Below are 19629 nucleotides of genomic sequence, written 5' to 3' on the forward strand. Positions count from 1 at the left end.
TGCAGGGGACATGGGTTCGTGCCCTGGTCCGGGAAGATCCCACATGCCGCAGAGCGGCTGGGCCCGTGAGCCATGGCCGCTGAGCCTGCGCGTCCGGAGCCTGTGCTCCGCAATGGGAGAGGCCACAACAGTGAGAGGCCCGCGTACCACTAAATAAATAAATAAATAAATAATAAAATAGAATAAAATTGTCAGTAACAGAATGGAAACTGTAGCACTTACCAAAGGAGCAAGTACTAAAATAAAAGTACTCTACTTTTTTAACAGTCACATGACTTCCACAAATCAAAGCCGTTTTCTGGAAGAAATGAGTTGTTATCTTTACTGAATGAGCAGTGATGGCTGTTAGCCTTTGATAAGCAGGATGTAGGGTGTGATTTGGGCATCTTCTTGGATTCCTTTAGTGTTTCCTGGGTGCTTGCAGAGCATGTGGTGGGATAGTGTATAGCATGGTGGGAGGGAGAGAAACATGGATGACACCAGAGACCCTGCCCCGGCCCCTCACGTCAGACCAAGTAGAGAATTCTTAACCTTGCATTCCTCCTTTCTTCATTCGTGTTCTCTCTTACACTCAGGCTGTGCTGTAATTTGATCCTGCAGTAGTGATGAGAAATAGTCACTCCTCCACGCTTGATAGAGAATGATGCAGTGAAACTTTGCCTATCACGTGTCCCTAGAGTGTGGCTTGTCCTGCCACGCAGAGCCTTCCAGTCCCTACCCTTTCATGTCATACACACTAAAATAAGTCATGAAAAAGAAAGATAAATGATAAAGACATAAAAAGCCCAATGTCAATGCACAGGAGGTAAAAAACTGCAAGTCTAAGAAAATCCCAGCCGAAGGTATACCTTTTCTCTTTGCCCAAGGGTGTGGTAGTAGTTGGGCAGGTAACCATACTCCAAAGACTTGTGCCACAGTGAGTGTGGATTTGTTCATATCATTTAACCCCCTGAAACTCAGTATCTTCACGGATAAGCGATCAAGACTAATACTATTTTGGGGGCACAGGGGAGCCTCTTTCTCTCTCTCTACATAAAGGCAGCCTGTTCCTGTTAGCCTTGCTTGTTATTCTGCTTGCTGCCCCCCTGAGGAAAAATGAGCTGGACACAGTGATTATGTGTGGAATGGCTATAAAATAACGAGATGGCACCATTCAAACATGCAGTGGAGTTCACAAGTATATAAATGGGGTCCACTTACGAGACTCACCTGCCAGACTTCAGACCTAGACAGTGAGGACGGAAGTAGTTGTACTGAGTTGTTTACAAAGTGTCTGCTCACTGTGTGAGGAGCCAGTCTTATTACTTGTCAATTCTTGCTTTTTTGCGCCATCCCCACCCCAACCCCATTATTACATAATGCTGTGCTAAAGGATTTTTCCCTGTTTTCCCAATTGAATCCTACCCTTAAAAGAGGAGGATATACTATTGCTAATGTCATTCTAAAGAAAATATTGCTGGCTTTGAAGCCATGTAAAAAATATTTCAATATTTTGACATTTTTCTTTAATTTGTTCAGTCTTTAGTGATGCATTCTTTTATTGTATGCAATATCTTCAAGGTGAAAAGATTTAACTTCTTTGTTAGTAATTTTTGGAAAATATGTATCCTATTGCTTATGCTTTTTTTGCGGGGCATGGGGTGGGGATGTGCGTGTGTTACAGAATATATTTCTTCCCCTTGATGTTTGATCTTTGAATGAAGGGTTCTTGTTAGCCTAAAAAACAAAAATTTAAGTAATCATTATAATAAGGTTCTCCTAGGATGGCCTTTGAGTGGGGATAGCACTTAGTTTAGTTCTGTAAGTTGATTTTAAAAAACCAATTTCTTTATCATACTTTTGTGTATATTATATGATATTTTATATATGTATATATGTGTGTATATACATATATACATATATATACATACATATATATATATATACACACACACACATATAAATTCTTTGTTCTTGTTATGCTAAAGGGAAATAATAGGTTGTTTCAGAGATACACCTTCAGGGACATGTGGCCACAAAGGTTTAGTTATTCCCTGTGCATTTATTTCCTCTAAAGTAGCTCTTAAAGCTCTTGTATAAGTTTACGTTGGACACTGAATATGTACTAAGAAATTTTGTTTGGAATTGGTGTCTTAGAGATTGCAAGGTAGAAGGCAAATCATTTTTTTGTCTCCTCTTTGCTCCCTCTTCACTTAAAAAGCTTTTCTCTGTAGAAAATAGCTTTTATGCATAAAATGTAGCTACTTGGGCTTCCCTGGTGGCACAGTGGTTGAGAGTCCGCCTGCCGGTGCAGGGGACACGGGTTCGTGCCCCGGTCCGGGAGGATCCCACGTGCCGCGGAGAGGCTGGGCCCGTGGGCCATGGCCGTTGGGCCTGCGCGTCCGGAGCCTGTGCTCGACGGCGGGGGGAGGCCACAACAGTGAGAGGCCCACATACTGCAAAAAAAAAAGCAGCTACTTATAAGTACCTGCTATGTGCAAGGTGAAATCTGGTTAAAACAAACACTGAAAGTAACCACAGAGAGAAAAATGCCTCCAAAAGTACTAAATCACTTCTTCGCACATGGTGGGATTTTATAATACAATTTTATGTACAGAAGCTTCAATTAATATTTTTAAAAGTAGATCAGAGTCACCCTTTGCCTTCTGCAATCAACCACTAGTCATTACAGTCATTATAGTTCTTTGGAGCAGTTCAGCCCTTGGAGTAGGCAGGAATGACTAAATCGCATGTATGGTGAAATAAAAGGTAATATTCATATTGGTAAGAATCTTTATTCTTTATGTTTGATATGTTTACGATAGCCATCATAATAGCATATTCACGTGGCTTCATTCCCCTAGTGACATCACACATGAAAAGAAAACAAGACAAGTTTCTTTTAACACCTATATTTTCTTTCTATTAGGGCGTGTTGGAGAGTTTCCTGGGCACCGCTGTCTCTGGAGCCGTCTTTTGCCTCTTCGCTGGTCAACCACTCACTATTTTGAGCAGCACAGGACCTGTTCTAGTTTTTGAGAGGCTTCTATTTAATTTCAGCAAGTATGTATATACATATCTAACTATAAATTAGAATTGTTTAATTGTGGACCATTCGTAGTCTAGATAGAGCACAGAGTAGTAATTAGGCATAACAGAATACGAGAATTGTAAGATTTGGAGGTTGAAAAGCCCTTAGAGATTAAGTCCTTCAGCACGTGTTTACGTTTACTTCAGCTGAGGCTGCGATGTTCTGTTACCTCTTGCCCTCCCCCATGATTCTCTGCCTTGTTGTCCTGCTTTGTGCCTCTGGAAGCTGGCCGCTGTGGACTGCAGCACTCAGGCTCCTTTGCCCTCTGGCTTCCTGCAGAGCCCCAGGAACACAGGCAGGCAGAGAGGTCAGGGCGTGTCTGCTTCCCACCTCACTGCCTCTGCTTCACCAGGCAGTCTGGCAGTGTGCCTTTGTCCTCTGAGTGTAGCCCCTGTCAGGTGGCTCCTCTCCCCTGCCTCTGGCCCTCACCAGGCTCTGGTGACTCTTACTTCCTTGGCCTTTTCAAGCCAGGGGTCAGAAATGGCTTCCTGATATTGCTAGTCCCTGCGTACTTGCCATTTTTTTGTTATTCATACCTCCGTAAATAGTCCGTGTGTTAAGTTTTCCTCAGAATCCCATTGGAGATTGCCTTCTGTTTCCTGCCATGATCCCGACTGACACACTAGAGAAATGAAGTGGCTTGTTCAAGGTCACGTGGCTCGTCTGTGAAAGAGACTGGGTGTTCCTGTGGTCCACTGCTCCTAACCCCCATTCCAGCGTTCTTAACTAAAGATACATTTCTAGACTCAAATGAGTAACAACTAACACTTATTGAGTGCTGACCATGTACCAAGTATTGTCCTAAGCACATTACAGGCACTCCCTCATTTATTTCTTGTAGCAGTCCTATGAGGTAGGGACTGTCTCCTGTTTTATAGATGAGACAGCAGGCATGGAGTGGATAAGCAAACTGCTGAAGGTTGCATCACCAGTCGTTGGCAGGGCTGGGATTTGAATTCCTGCTTTCTGACTCCAGAGCCTATGCCTTTTATGGAATCACTAGACGTTACTACTGGGCATGACAGTTGTGATACCAGTATTTTCTTTTAGAAGTTGATGGGTCATTTTAAGAAGGGGAAAATTGAGTTAAGCAAATTATCCAAGTGACCACAATAGCACACAAATAGTTTCAAAATCAGATTGGGAATTCTGGTCTCTTTCTAATGAACTTAATATGTCTGAGAGAGAATTGCCTTTACTGGCAGATTTCAATACCCAGACAGATGGCAGAATTTCATACGACTTGCTAACATTCCTTGTTGGAATTTAAATATACTTGTATTGTTATACATTTCTAGGATTTTAATATTAGAAATGTCCTTACCTACTTAATGCCTCATGGACATAAAGATTCATATAATGGCCTTTGAAACTGTGTGTGCCATCAAAAAAGATCACGAGAGAGAGGAGGGGATGAGAATTTGAAATGAGTGTTTTGAGAACTGGGTTGAAAAGAAAAGCAAGGGTCTTCCAAGAATTTAAAGTCCCAAATTTTAAATAGTGTTATGTTTTCTGTAGATCATTACTACAAATCACTCCATCATAATTCTCAGAGGACCATTGGAAAGAATTCTGCTCATGTCAGTTTATAGAAAGAGTCAAACAGTTTATATATGTTTAAGAAAATATTTTGGGAGACAAGAAAGCCTTTGTGGAAAGATTAAACAGGCATGTACTATAAACAGGAACAAACATGTGCAACCTTTGCAGAAAGATTTATTGGATGCAATGTGATCAGAGCCTTAATCTACAGAAAATGTTTGCATCATGGTTTGCTTTAGATGATTGTAGGACAGAGATTATTTCCTTTCACTAAGAAAGTTCCTTTCTCACTTTCCCTTCTGTTTCATCATATTTGGAAGCTTAAACATAGTTTCAAGTGATTTATTTTCAAATGGTTGTAAAGCAACAAGAAACATTTGAGAAACTGTGTTTTAAATCCATCACTGGGCAACATGTGACACTTATGTGGCAAACCTTATTCTTTAATTCACAATACTATATCATTTGCTTGCATATCATAACAGCAATGCTAACATTTTATACAGACACAGAGTATTTGTGTAGATCACTGTTTCCCAAAGTGTGTTTCATCACTTACTAGTTTCATTAGATACCCCATGAAAAAACAACTTCTGTGATCCCGGGAAGTCTGGGAAGTGCTGTACATTATATTATATCCCCCTCTTGGTCATTCACTTTGCACTTTAGCGTAGTGAGGGATCTGAGAAGTCGTTCAGTAAAGAAACTGTTTTACTATGTTTTGCCCTGATTTCCCCCATCATATTTTACCTTTTTTTTTTTTTTTGGGAGAAATAGGTAAATCCTTGTTTTATGAGTTCAGTGGACTCAAACAGTAACTCTACATAATCCACAGATTTATCTCTGACTTGGAATACAGGTTTTAATATTTGCCCTATAAACTGGGGAATCATAAAGCATATGAGTGATAGGCTGTCACCTTTTAAAATTAGTAACAGAATGAAGGAATAGCTCACAACTTTGCAGAGAACACGTAGTTTTGTTTCCCCAGTTCTGCAGTCTCTTTTGCACTATTTTTACACGTTTATCCCAATAATAGAGAATTAGATTCCTTTTCCTTTTCTTCAGGAAGGATCTGAATGAAGGAGGTTTTAACAGTGTTCTAAGCCACTTAGAAACTTCATAATTAAAGCTGGAGTTTAGCCTGTATAATTGTCATTTGGTCATTTAATAATTTCTTTCTTATATTCTATGAACAGTTGACTTTTGGCCTTCAAATTATGATTTTCTTCTATTCAGTTCCTGGATTTAATCATTTAGTTTAGGGAGTTTATATTTATTTGTCAGTGGCTGATTTCTGAAGCATGCTTCAAACGTGAGTTCTTCAGTTTGTCTGTACTCTTGGGTTTATGCTGCTCAAAACTATCACTTACAATCTCTAGAAACACTGAGTGTTACCAAAAGGCTATGCGCCCATTTTCTCCTTCTCACTCACTATAGCTTCTTTGGTCTCTACTACCATTTCCTTTTTAGAGCTTGTAACTTTTTATAACTTAACTGCTATTTAAACTTGGCACCAAGGGGACTGATAGTCTTATTGGATGTAACATTGCCTTTTATTGTAGTCATTACTGTTGATTGGCTTGTTTAAAGAAGTTCCTCATCTTTTATTCCTCTTTCTTCTTGCTGTTGTAAACATATCACTTTCCTACCTAATGGAGTGATTGGTATTAGTGATTTTATTTGGGTTATTCTTACAGAGCCAGTCTGGGAGTATTGAAGTATTTTAGAGGAGCTATTTTGGCATATTGTTCAGGTCCTAAGATTTAAGTTTATACATGCATTTGTTGCCCCTTTGTATTCAGACTGATAGTGTTCCTGACCATTAGCTGGTGATTAGATTTATTTCTCATCCTGTTTGTAAACATCAATTTTGTAACCAGCCATTAGCATTCTTAGAACAAATTAAGATGGCTCTAACTTTCATCTTGTTAGGGAAGCAAAACTAGATAATTGTTTAAAACTTTATTTTAAGGAAAAAGTCTGTTGGCTCAGAAGTAATAAAACTGTTTCTGAGCTCTGACTCACTGTATGATAATGTAAATTATCTCAAATTCCTAGAATTTAGCTTTTTCTTGAGTCTACTTATCTCAGAAAGACATGCATAAGATTAAATACTGGGGTTCCAGACGTAAAGGGAACTGTGAGGGAATGCCAAAGATGTCTTCAGAAAGATTTCAGGAAATCTATAGAAGATAACTTTCTACCCAAGTGTTACTAATCTCCTGCCTTGGTAATGTATTCCAGTTTGTGTGATTTGGTGAGAAGGAAACAGAGGACAGTGACTTTAAGGCCCACCCTACCATGAGCTAAATATAAATTGGACAGGAGGAACCATGCTGGAATTTTTAAAAGGAGCAGTCCAAGAGTACAGAGATTTGGTTTCTGGTCCAGCTCTGCCATTAAAGCCTTGGCATTGGGCTTCCCTGGTGGCGCAGTGGTTGAGGGTCCACCTGCCCATGCAGGGGACACGGGTTTGTGCCCCGGTCCGGGAAGATCCCACATGCCGCGGAGCGGCTGGGCCTGTGAGCCATGGCCGCTGAGCCTGCGCGTCCGGAGCCTGTGCTCCGCAGCGGGAGAGGCCACAACAGTGAGAGGGCCGCGTACCGGGAAAAAAAAAAAAAAAAAAGCCTTGGCATTGGATAAATGACTTAGTTTCCATTGGCCTTGGTGTCTTCATCTATAAAATGAGGCATACTTGACCAGTTGGCGATTAGTCAGGATTCTCCAGAGAAACAGAACCAATAGGATGTGTGTATACATATAGAAGAGATTTATTATAAAGAATTGGGTCACACAGTTATAGAGGGCTGGCAAGTCCAAAACCTGCAGGGTGACCCAGAGCCTGGAGACCCAGGAGAACTGATGTTCCAGTTCAAGTTCCAAGGCTGTCTGCTTGAAGAGCCTTTGCTACAAATCAAGTCCAAAAGCAGTCTGCCTGCTGGAGAGTCCTCTCTTGCTTGAAGGAAGCTGGTCTTTTTGTTCTATTCAGTTGAAGAACTGACTGGATGAGGCCCACCCTCATTATGGAAAACAATCTGCTTTACTCAAGTCTACCAATTTAAATGTTAATCTTATCAAAACCACCCTTAAACATCCAGAATAATGTATGACCCAATATCTGGGCACCTTATGGCCTAGTCAAGTTGACACATGAACTCTAAGCAAATTTATTTCTAATACTTAGTAAAATTTTTAGTTGGTCATCGTCTGGTTACCTGTGATAGCTCATCAGCCAATGACAGTACTGTAACTGTCCCTGTCAAGTCGTAACCTGCAGGCATGGCTTAATTCATCTACCAACTCTTTATTGGAACCCTTCTATGCTCCGGGCACTGTGCTAGGTAGAGAATTTGAATTTTATTCTAAGAGCAGGGAGAAGCCACCAAAAGATTTTAAACTGGGACATTTGATTTACATTTGAAAAGGTCATTTTGGCTGTGATGTGGAAAATGGCTTTGAGCAGGACAAGCATGGATATTAGTAAGGAGGTTCTTAATAAGAATCAATCAAAGACTTCTTGGTGGCCCAGGCTGGGATGTTGATGATGAAAGTGTTGATACGATGTCTTTGGGAAAGTATTAAAATATGTGGCTGTCAGTTATCAGAAACTCATCGTCTAAAAGCAAGGCCATCGAGCTTCAAGTATGCATGATCCTTGATTTATTTTTTTCTCACACAAGAAATGAGATTACCAGTAACTGCTTTTGCATTGCAAATGATGAGAAAAAAAAACTATTTTAAAACACTCTCCACATAATTTTGAAAGAATCAATAGGAAATGGTAAAATGTCAACACTTGACCCATCTTTTCCTAAATGTGAATCTTAAACTAATTTACTTGTAAGAAATGGAAAGGGCATTGAAAAAAAATGGCCCACTTAGATGGAGGCAACCTATTCTAAAACTGTGCTTCACACACAGCTTCAGCAGAAGGTTATCATGCCTGTGAGCGAGCTTCAAGAGGAGTGGTAGTGTCTAGTGGTAACATGGCAATGCAGCCTTTCTTGATCTAACTACAGTCTACATATCTGATCCCATCTCCCTGTGTTGGTGGCACTTGGTCCACAGGGAGCATTGCACACAGTTTCATGCCATTTGCCTTTCTGAGTACTCTTTCCTCTTCCCGGCTTGGCCCTCCCTGGTCTATCCAGAAAGTTCCCGCTTATCCTTAAATACCTTGAGTTTTTCCTGCAACTTTATCTGTCCCCCAACCCACGCCAGCCCGAATTAGTTACTCCTTCTTCTGTGACACTCTGTGGGAACTTTAGGTGTCACTTAGTACTTTATAGTGTGATTATGTTTATCAGTTTGTCTTCCTCAGTAGACTTCGATGACTTGGGGACAGAGAACATATTTATCTTAGCATCTTCCTTAAGCAGAAAGCCCACAAATATTTATTGAGCACATGCTGGGTACCAGTGTTATGCTTTCAAATTGTTTATTCTGTAAATTCTTTAAAGGCAGGGATTGTCTTTTTTGAATGAGAAAATTAAATGAGGGGATGGAAAAAGATATTTCATGCAAACAGAAATGACAAGAAAGCAGAGGTCACTATACTCATATCAGACAAAATAGACTTTAAAACAAAGGCCATAAAGAAAGGTAAAAAAGGATACTGTATAATGATAAAAGGATGAATACAAGAAGAAAATTAATGAGTTATTTACATTCAAATGTTATGACTACTTTTGATGTACTTTTCTCAAACTTCTGGAATTATTTCTTAGTGGTAGCCTATTGTCACTAGACCAAATCCTTAAGGTAATACTTTCTGGATAAAATCAAGAATGAGCTTTATATATAGTGGCTAAAAGAGATCTTGTATTTTTAACAATCATTCTATAGTCATTTGGTAGTTTTGTGTTATTCTTTGTGTTCCTTGGAGGAGGAGTCTAAATGCCTTTCTGCCTTCTTTCCAGGGACCATAATTTTGACTACTTGGAGTTTCGCCTTTGGATTGGCCTGTGGTCAGCCTTCATGTGTCTCATTTTGGTGGCCACTGATGCCAGCTTCTTGGTTCAGTACTTCACTCGCTTCACTGAAGAGGGCTTCTCTTCTCTGATTAGTTTCATCTTTATCTATGATGCTTTCAAGAAGATGATCAAGCTAGCTGATTACTACCCCATCAACTCCAACTTCAAAGTGGGCTACAATACTCAATTTTCCTGTGTTTGTATGCCTCCCAACCCAGGTGAGGACAGCATGCTTATGGTATTTCTGCTTACCCTGTGTTTGGAGGAAGCCGTAGGCTCCATGCATGCAAACTTTCAACACGGTATCCCGATCCTCAGGAAAGGGTTTTATTTTCTCTGAGAAATCATCCTGCTGAATTTATAGTCTCATCGCCTGAGGTATCTTAGCCATGTGATTCAACCAGGAAGTGAAATCAGGAGCTCTGGAATGTGAACATAATTAGCTCAGTGCTTTGAAACTAACTCAAGCTACAGTATTTGCAAGGAAATTTTGTGTACGTTATTCTTGATCTTCTCTGATAGGTGAGGAAACCAGCTATCTATATCACATATTAAGGACCATACCAACCTAGTCCTCTGAACTTCTGTTCCTTATTTTGCTGCTTCTTTATTGCTGTAGCGATCTCTTCCTTAAGTAAATTCTAAATAGATTATCTTAAACTTATAGAAGAAGCAAGATACTAATTCACTTTATATAATTTGAAGCATGAAATTAAGAAAGAAATTCAGACTAGAGCCACCTAGTGTTAAAGTAGAGCTTTATGGTTCATCTGGGCTAGACGACGTAAATAAGAAAGGAAAGGAAAGGAAGAAACAAAAGAAAGAAAGAAAAGAAGGAATATTATGTTCTTGGAGAAGATTTATATTCTAGGGTTAGGAAAGACATAAAATTAACTTGTTGGTAAGGAGTATGATTCTATACATCTTAGCACTTTAACATCCATCTTGCTAAACCTGAGTCAGCCTCAGAACCTTGTCACAGAACAGTGCTCAATTTGGTCTTTGGAATTTTTTCTTGGAGTAATTCATTATCACTTTATAATATGGAAGGCATTTGGGGAAAAAATGATTTACTTTGGGGAAAGTTGCTTTACAGCTGCTTTGGTAGAATGAGGGGTAGACATTTGTGTCAGACAATTAAATGCTAATAGTGCTCGTGATCCCTAGTTGTAACATTAGCTACAGGTCATCGTCCCTTAAAATAAAAATTGATATACTTTTTGACTAAGGTCTTGTAGCACCAGAAGCACAGCAGCGTATTGAGGGCTGTGTAAACCTGGGCTTAAACATAGGGCACATTCATGTAACAGCCATTTATCTATACATTCTAAGGAAAAACCACTTACTGTTTACAGTAAAACAAACATGGTTTTGTTATAGACTAGAATGCAAGATGCTTAATTCAAAAGCTCAACAAGAACTATGAAGAATTTTAATGCTTGTGCAGGCTGTGTCAGATGACTCCTGGCTATTTTGCTGGTATATCTGCCACCTTCTCTGCCACTTTGGTGGAGAAGTCTTATAAGACCCATATGCATCTTGAGAGGTGAGAGGAAAGAGAACAGTATCTCCCTAAAAATGGGTCAGTCAGTGACACTGGTGAAAAGATAGGGCATTGTTGGGTTTTGCACTTACGGATTCTTTTTGTCTTGCTTAAGGAAAATCAGCTCACATTAAAATAAATCCCATGCCTATTAAAAGCAAGCAGAGACAGGTAAAAAGTGGAAATTTGAAGATTCAGGCAACATGGTTGCCGTAGATATAAAGACCTATTATTGTTAAGATGTGTACCGATTAGAAATATTTCAAAATTTAAGAAGTGTTTGGAAAAGAGTAAGCACTTAATACATGACAGATATGATTAGAACCAATTAAATATCCTTCCCAGAGAGACGCAGAAAATGTGTTGCCGTTACACAACTCCTAGAACTCTTCCTGGGAGAGAAGGGGGTAAAACTCCCTCTAACCGTGCATCCTGGACGTTGCGGGGGAAGTCCAAACTACACACATTCAAAATATCGGATCACAGACATATTTAATTGTGGGATTTTGAACTTTCCTTTTTATTTATTTGTTTCTATCTATCTATCTATTTATTTGTGGAAAAGTCTGTGTGCTGACTTCTTAGGCATTCTGAGTAATCATACGTTAAGACTTTCTAGAGGAAAAAATACACTACCAGCTGTTTGGAGGTTTAAAGTGTTCATGAACCAAATGAGGACTTTGTCAGCACACCTGTCACAAAGATCTCCCTAGTGTCAGCCCCACACCTACCTGAGGCTATTGGCAACTTGCATTCATTGTTTTAATTGGATGCTGGCAGAGAAGGTAATTTGAAACCAGGGAAGACATATCTGAATGCGTTTTCATTGTGAAAAGTACAACAAAAATTTTACATGTGATTTTCCTTCCAAGAAGGATTTCTGTTTTCTTGAGAAAGTGATATTGAGGCTTGAACCGATTTTACCCATGCATAGCAAGTGCTGGCTGAGGGGGTGATAGATAACTTTTCCTTTGACCTGTTTTCCCTAGGTTGTATAAAAAGTCTGTCCTAAATAGCTAGGAGCTGTCTTGGAAGGATTCTGACCATTCCACTAACTCTAGGGGTTACCAATAAAGCAGCGTAGCAGGGCTTTGAAGTCAGAAAATCTTGTATTCAGGTCCCTCTTGGCTAATGCCCAGTGCGTGACTTTGGGCAAGTTCCTTTACCCAAGGAAACTTTGCCTCATCTTCCTTACCTATAAAATGGGGTTAATAATAGTATCTTCCTTAAAGAATTGTTTTGAAGAAAAAAATGAGGTCTTACAGACAAAGCATTTAGGACAGTTTCTAGTAAGTAATTAAATGTTAACCATATAACAACCATTATTATTGCTGTTGTTATTTATTAAAATTTAGGGTTCATAAGTATGAATGACAGGACAAGCAAACCAGTCTTCATCATCCTCCATTCTAAGCAAATGTTGTTGGGCAACTGGCTCATTCTGCAGCGAGATGGTTGGTTGCACCCCTTAGTTTTAGAGTCGTTCAGACGAGTGGCACTCATGGAAGATATGTACGTGAATGTGAGCGATTATTTAATCCATGGAGATGAGATCTGTTTCTGGTATGGAAAAAGGCAAATGGTTATTTGCATTTTCAGGACAATCTCATGTTTTACAAAACCCTTTTTAAGATGAATGATCATGTATTTCTCCCATAACCTTAATACTTTTTGATAGAAGACTGCATAGACCCACCATAAATTTAGTTCTTCATGACAACAAACTGAAAACTAATAGTGAGAGAATAATACAGTTGTATATACAGCTAGAGTAAGTGTTCTAAAAACAATAAAAGACTGGTCTTTCATCGCAACATGTACTCCTAGTAAAAGAATTCAATCAATGAGCCAATAATATTTAAACTGGCGGATGACTTGTTTTTCAACACTGGGACAGTATGTAAGGATGAACCAGCAACTGCGCAGATGGAGTCGTGATCCTGCAAACTGAGGAATGATTTTACAGGAAAGGAAATAGGGGTCGCTTAACCTCTAAGAAAACTATATCCATGGCCACAATAATATTGTGGCTTTTTTGGTGCTTTGTGAAGACAACTCTTCTTCCCCCCTTCCTGATCTTTCTTGTTCTTACTTGCTTTCATAAAACTTCATCATCTCCTGAGTTTCCTTTTCTTAATGCACCTTTTCGTCCCTTCCTCCTGCCCCCATCTGCTGCTCAGTAAGTAAGATCAGATCAGAATCAGAATCATATACCCAGGTTCTCATTTATTGAAGAACTAAGGAAGCTCAGTTGCAATTGCTAGGAAAGTTAGCCATGAAATTTGACATATCAGTCAGGTTCTTATTAGCACCTGGTTTTTGTGCTAGCATTCTCTTTTCCTAGAAATAGGATAGTTATTAATTAATGTGTTAATAGAGGTAATAGATGTTCTATTTCCCACTATGCCTTGATGGTTACATAGCAGAGGGTATATAGGAAAGAAGATGATTCAGTTCAAAAGCCCAGAATGAAAACTGAACAATATCCAGTTGAAGGACAATTCATAATATTTCATTCATCACCAACATCCCAATGTAGAAAACTGTTAGTGTGATAAAATATAAACCGTAAATTCTTTGGAGTAAAGGAAACTGAGTTTGAATTTTAGCTCTAGTTAGCAGTGTGACCTTGGGCCAGGCTGAGTTCGTAATGTCATTGTTTTATAATCTGTGAGCTGGGTTAGTAACTGTACCTACTCTTAGAGGTTACTCTAAGGATTAAATGAAATAGGATATGTAAAATTGTTTGGCACCTAATAGTAAAAATTTGTTGCTTCTCTCATTTCTCACTGTCCCACAAAAGATGTCCCAGCAGTTAAATCTTTTAGTTGTATTCTTTTAAAGGGGTTCACACGTTTAACTTCCCTAGAAACGGAAGTTAAATTTAAATTTCCATTTTAAAATTCAATTTAAATTTTAAATTTTCCTAGGAAAAGATATTGACTAGGCTTCACTGTAAGCTTACCAACAAACAAACAAAAACTAAGGTACTGTTGTAGATAAATATGAAACATTGAAGTGGTATTTAAAGGGAAAATGTTAAGGAGTTCAGTGTATCATAGTTAGATCATTTAATACTATACCCCTGAATCTCAAGACTACAAAAGTGTTGTACACTGTACACAGTCATGTAGAAAAAGGCTTTAAAGTCCCAGAGGTGAGATACCTAGTTCTTCTAAGAAGAGTCTATCTACATAATTCATTCAAAAACATTAATGCGGGCTTCCCTGGTGGCGCAGTGGTTGAGAGTCCACCTGCTGATGCAGGGGACATGGGTTCGTGCCCCGGTCCGGGAAGATCCCACATGCCGCGGAGCGGCTGGGCCCGTGAGCCATGGCCACTGAGCCTGCACGTCCGGAGCCTGTGCTCTGCAATGGGAGAGGCCGCAGCAGTGAGATACCCGCGTACCGCAGAAAAAAAAAACATTAATGCTAGAATTCTGTAAATAGGGAACAGGACGTAGACTTTCCTCCTTCTCTTTCCCCCTCTCCTTCTCTTCCTTCTCCTGCCTTTTCTTCTTCCCCTTCTGCTATCAACAAAAATTTGAGGGTGCAGTTCATTGCTTTTTAAGAATTGTGCTACTTGCAATGAAGCAGAACACACACCACACACTTACACATGCATGTACATACACGTACACACTGCTTTTTATAAAGTGAGTTGCTTTTTAATTAGTGTTAATTACTTTTTGAATGTATAAGGTCAGAAATTCATTTGACCTAGACTTTATAAGTAAATTTCTACCCTAGTACCTTTGTTCATTTGCCTAATATGTCAGGGTTGCAATGACTATACACTCAAGGGCATTGTTAATATTTTGGAAAGGGTCAAAATAAATTTTCTGACCAGGTGTTGGTTTTGTATCTGGAGGGGAAAAAGCCTTGCTAAATATGATAAACACATTAGAAAAGCAAGGAAAATTGCCTCAAGGGGATAGACACTATACTCTTAACAGCAGGGGTATATCTTATCGATTCAGTGTTGACTGTTCCAGGGAGAACATGCTTAGTAATGGATGAATGATTAAGAAGAATAAAGCCTTTCTCAGGCACCGAGTGCATCACTGTCTGTAGTATCTCTAAGTAAAACATGGCCTTTTTCCTGGCATGAAACTGTCAGACCAAGTCAAGTGATTGGAAGTAAGCATGGCTTCCATTTCCACACCTTGGTTATATTTTACAGCATGAGGAGGCTTCCAAATGCTTTAAAACTATCATCACTAGAGTGGAATTTCGTTACCTTTTTTTGTATATAATTTTTCTATTATCTTAATAAATTCTATGCACCAGTATGTCATAACCATTAAAAAGAACTGCTGGATCGTGTCTCCTGTGGTCCCATATTATAGTCAATATGTACTTCATAATTAGCCCATTAAAAGAAAATTAGGACATAAAAGATAACCCTAATTCATCTTCCATGACCTGCATCATATTCTATGCAGTTTTATTTTTATTTTGTCATTCCCTCTTTTGCTTATACAGTGGGTTTAAGTCATAGACCGAGTGTTGAACAGGAGGTGCAAGGCCTTCTGCTGTAGCACTGCTTAGGCTTGCATTTGCCAAGATACTTTACCAGCGCAGCTGACATTTTGTCATTCATGGTAACATGGTCTTTTGAGATAACCATGGATATTTGAAAGACCCATCATTTTAGTTTCCTTTTATTGACCTAACCTATGTTTTAGCAGTTTCTGTATAAAGCTTGCAGGAATCAGAAAAGGAGAAGCAATGTATCTGGATAATTACCAGACCTGGGTAATTCTCTAGCTTTGGGTTTGAATAAAACCCAGATTTGGAAAATGTCCCTGAGAATAATGTCTATGCACATCCTAAGTGTAATGATGGGTGGGTATAGAAGAGAAGTTTTTGTGAAAGTAGTGGCTAAATATATCCAGCTTATTACCAGATAGTAGCTCAGCTCCAGTGCAGCATCATAGGTGAGCATGTGAATAGAGTGTTCACGGATTAAAGAACATCTTACCTTGAACTTGTCTAATGACAGTGGAAATCTCAAGCATGAAGTTTTGGTAAACATACTTAGGAAAACAAAAAGGATAATAACAAGAAATAGTGAGTAAAAACTTCCTATTAATTTTGCTTGTTTTAAGACTTAAGGCTGAGATCGTGGCAGGTATTTTCCCAAGAGCTACTTCTTCCAAAGTTTTCCTCCTTCACTTTGTCATCCCTACAAAAGCCATTTTTGTCCTTTTATTGATCTGGAAACTTAAAGCATAAATATTTGACTTTATCAAGAGACACTCGTGTGCTCAAGTTATCCAGAATCCTTAAATACATCTGACATGACCATGCAGGCCAGACACTCTAAATTTTATTCTGTATTTATTTTCCAGTTACTTAGTTGCCTTAAGATGTTGCTTACATAGAATGGAATAAAACATTAAAGGTTTATTATCATGGAGAATACTCTTAAATTTTTTCTTATTCAGAGCAGGTTAATCAGTTCCACCCTAAGAAGCTATGTTGAAGGTATAAATTCAGATTTGACTAACATTTATTAAGCACCATCCAAATGCCAGACAGTTTACTACTGGATTTTAATAAACTATATTTTAATATATATAATATTTTAATAATATATATGTATCTTTGGGTGGTGAAGCTAATAGTAATCTTAGCTATATTTATTTAGAGTTTACCTGGTACTGGGCACTGTGCTAGCAGTTTTGCCTGTATTGCCTTATTTAATCTGCACGGTAACCTTATGAGGTGGATGCTATCAAATCCAATCTCACCATTGCGGAACCTGTGGTCAAGAGGAGTGAGGTAATGTTCTCAAGTTTATGTGGCAAGGGAGTTGGGGCCACTGTGCTTCAGAAGGTGGAGCAGCCAGCATTCCAGCGCAGTTCTCCTGGGACTCCTTTCTCTATACTGTGAGGTGATGGTGCTTCAGAGCAGGCAAATCTGCCTCATTGGCTGATTGTTGCTTCTACTTGACCTGTTAGCCTCAAGTGAGCTTTGGTGCCTATTCCTGATGGTACCATTTCTGCTAACGTGTAAAGCGGAGGATTCATGGGGTAGTTCCTGGTGCCAGGTCACTAGAGGATAAAGAAGAACAGCCTTAAACAGTACAGTTGATATGCTCTACGTAGGAGGTTTATATCATTGATGTGTGTATATCACCTCCTTTTTCTCCTCGTAGCTCCTGCAGCTTGTTCTTTCTCTAGATCTCTCATTAAACACAAAGACTAAAAGCCAGCTTAAGGTGGAAAAGTCACAGACACATTTTTTTCTTTTTTTAGTATTTATTTTATTGACAATTGATTTACAATGTTGTGTTAATTTCTCCTGTACAGCAAAGTGGTTCTGTTATACGTATATATACATTCTTTTTCATATTCTTTTCCATTATGGATATTGAGTATAGTTCCCTGTGCTGTACAGTTGGACCTTGTTGCTTATCCATTCTCTATATAATAGTTTGCATCTGCTAATCCCAAACTCCTGAGCCTTCCCTCCCCCACTCCCCCTCTCCCTTCTCAACCACAAGTCTGTTCTCTGTGTCTGTGAGTCTGTTTCTGTTTCATAAGTAAGTTAATTTGTGTCATATTTTAGATTCCACATATAAGTGATATCATATGGTATTTGTCTTTTCTCTTTCTGACTTACTTCACTTAGTATGATAATCTTTAGGTCCATTCTTGCTGCAGCAAATGGCATTATTTCATTCTTTTTTATGGCTGAGTAGTATTCCATTGTATATATGTACCACATCTTCTTTTTTTTTTTTTTTTTTTTTTTTTTTTTGCGGTACGCTGGCCTCTCACTGTTGTGGCCTCTCCTGTTGCGGAGCACAGGCTCCGGACGCGCAGGCTCAGCGGCCATGGCTCACGGGCCCAGCTGCTCCGCAGCATATGGGATCTTCCCGGACCGGGGCACGAACCCGTGTCCCCTGCATCGGCAGGCGGACTCTCAACCACTGTGCCACCAGGGAAGCCCTCCTTCTTTTTTAAGGTTGAATAATTAACAAATATTTTTGAGTTCCTGTTAGTTAAGTGCCAGACTGGGCAGATTCTGGGAAAAAGCAGTGAACAAGCCATGCCCCTTTTCTTCTTCCCTCAGGGATCTTATATTCTAAATTGAAACAGTCAAATAAACCTGTTTGTTTCGTCTTAGAAGTTTATAGAAGTGAGACCTAAAACATGGCAAACTAAGAAGACAGGCTAGAGGTCTGGGGGCTGGGTTGGGGGACACTCTGGGACCAAACAATAATTAGCAATTTGGATGTTAAATGAACTTTGTGAGCCTCAAAGACAAAAACCTGGTAAGTGTTGTTTCATAATATTTCCATAAATGAGGGATAGTCTCTGCATAACAATTTATTTTCTAATACATAAAGCTTCAAATAATAGGAAAAGAGCTTATCCGATAAAGAAAAATCTTGTAATTATAGAATACTTTTTAAATCCTATGTTTTAATTTTAGACTCATAAGTAGAAAGGAAGCAATGAAATATTTCAAAGAGGAGGGTTGGTTTAATAAATAAGCTAGGTTCTTCTGCAAGTGACATCTTCATAAATCTACAAATGATACCAAACTATGAAAATAATTTAAAAATTAGATTAAATATTCATGCTCATTATAATAATACATTATATATAATTTATTATTTAGCACTTTTTTGTTTTCACACATTTTGCAAAGATATACTCTCATATGAATTCCAAAGTTCCAAAGTTCCGAAATCAGCTGATTCTTAATTAGTAAAGCTTCAATTCATGAGATTTGACTGTGCGTGAAGCCAGTGATCAACTTCCTCACTTATTAACAGCCATTTCTTCCACTAGGCAAAATATATTGAGTGCCTTTTAGTAACATAGAAGTGTTGGGTTTTTGTTTTTAAACCTGAAACAAAGTACAATATCATCTCCTTAAATATTTGTCGTTGTTTCTTATCAGATTAGAGCACAAAAGACGTCCAAATTTTTGGTTGTTTTATGTAGGTGAAAGGTGAATACAGTTATAATAAAGAAAAACTTATTGTGCCTTTATGTTGTTATTGAAGACATTTTTTTTAATGCCTAAGCCTGCCTGTTTAGATTCCTAAATATGCATATAGGTCACTTTAATTTTATTTTTACAGTAAAAATGGTCTTTTGCTTACAGTTAATATCTCCATGTCAAATGATACCACATTGGCTCCTGAAGATTTGCCAACTGTTTCTTCTACTGACGCAGTAAGTGGCTTAGTATTTCAGATCATTTGCATATTGTACACTCTAATAATATTCATAATATGATGTCTCCCACCACTCAGCAAGCCTAGTCTGAACACATATTTAATAGTCAGTGATGGTAGAGGGACAAGAAAAACATTTTCTGTACTCTAGTCAGATTTTTTTCCTTTTCTTTTTTCTTTTAAACTTAAGTGCACTTAAAGTGCAACATACTTTTCAAACCTTCTCAGGAATTTGACTGTTATGTCCATTAATTGTCACCTTGAAATATTTTCACAAGGGAAAGTGAGCGAAGTTGCAA

At 38.7% G+C, this 19629-nt stretch overlaps 1 protein-coding gene across 2 annotated transcripts in view; it reads left to right on the top strand.

The window, feature by feature from the left end:
• SLC4A4 (solute carrier family 4 member 4) overlaps positions 1-19629 on the top strand; it is a 307296-nt gene that overhangs the window by 220397 nt on the left and 67270 nt on the right. For both annotated transcript variants that reach the window (XM_073805320.1, XM_019932691.2), the window contains 3 exons: positions 2909-3042; positions 9535-9806; positions 19258-19328. In XM_073805320.1, the coding sequence (XP_073661421.1) occupies positions 2909-3042; positions 9535-9806; positions 19258-19328 (477 nt within the window). The remainder of the gene's footprint in view (positions 1-2908; positions 3043-9534; positions 9807-19257; positions 19329-19629) is intronic.

This window comes from Tursiops truncatus, chromosome 5 (assembly GCF_011762595.2).
Source record: "Tursiops truncatus isolate mTurTru1 chromosome 5, mTurTru1.mat.Y, whole genome shotgun sequence".
Lineage (NCBI taxonomy): Eukaryota > Metazoa > Chordata > Mammalia > Artiodactyla > Delphinidae > Tursiops > Tursiops truncatus.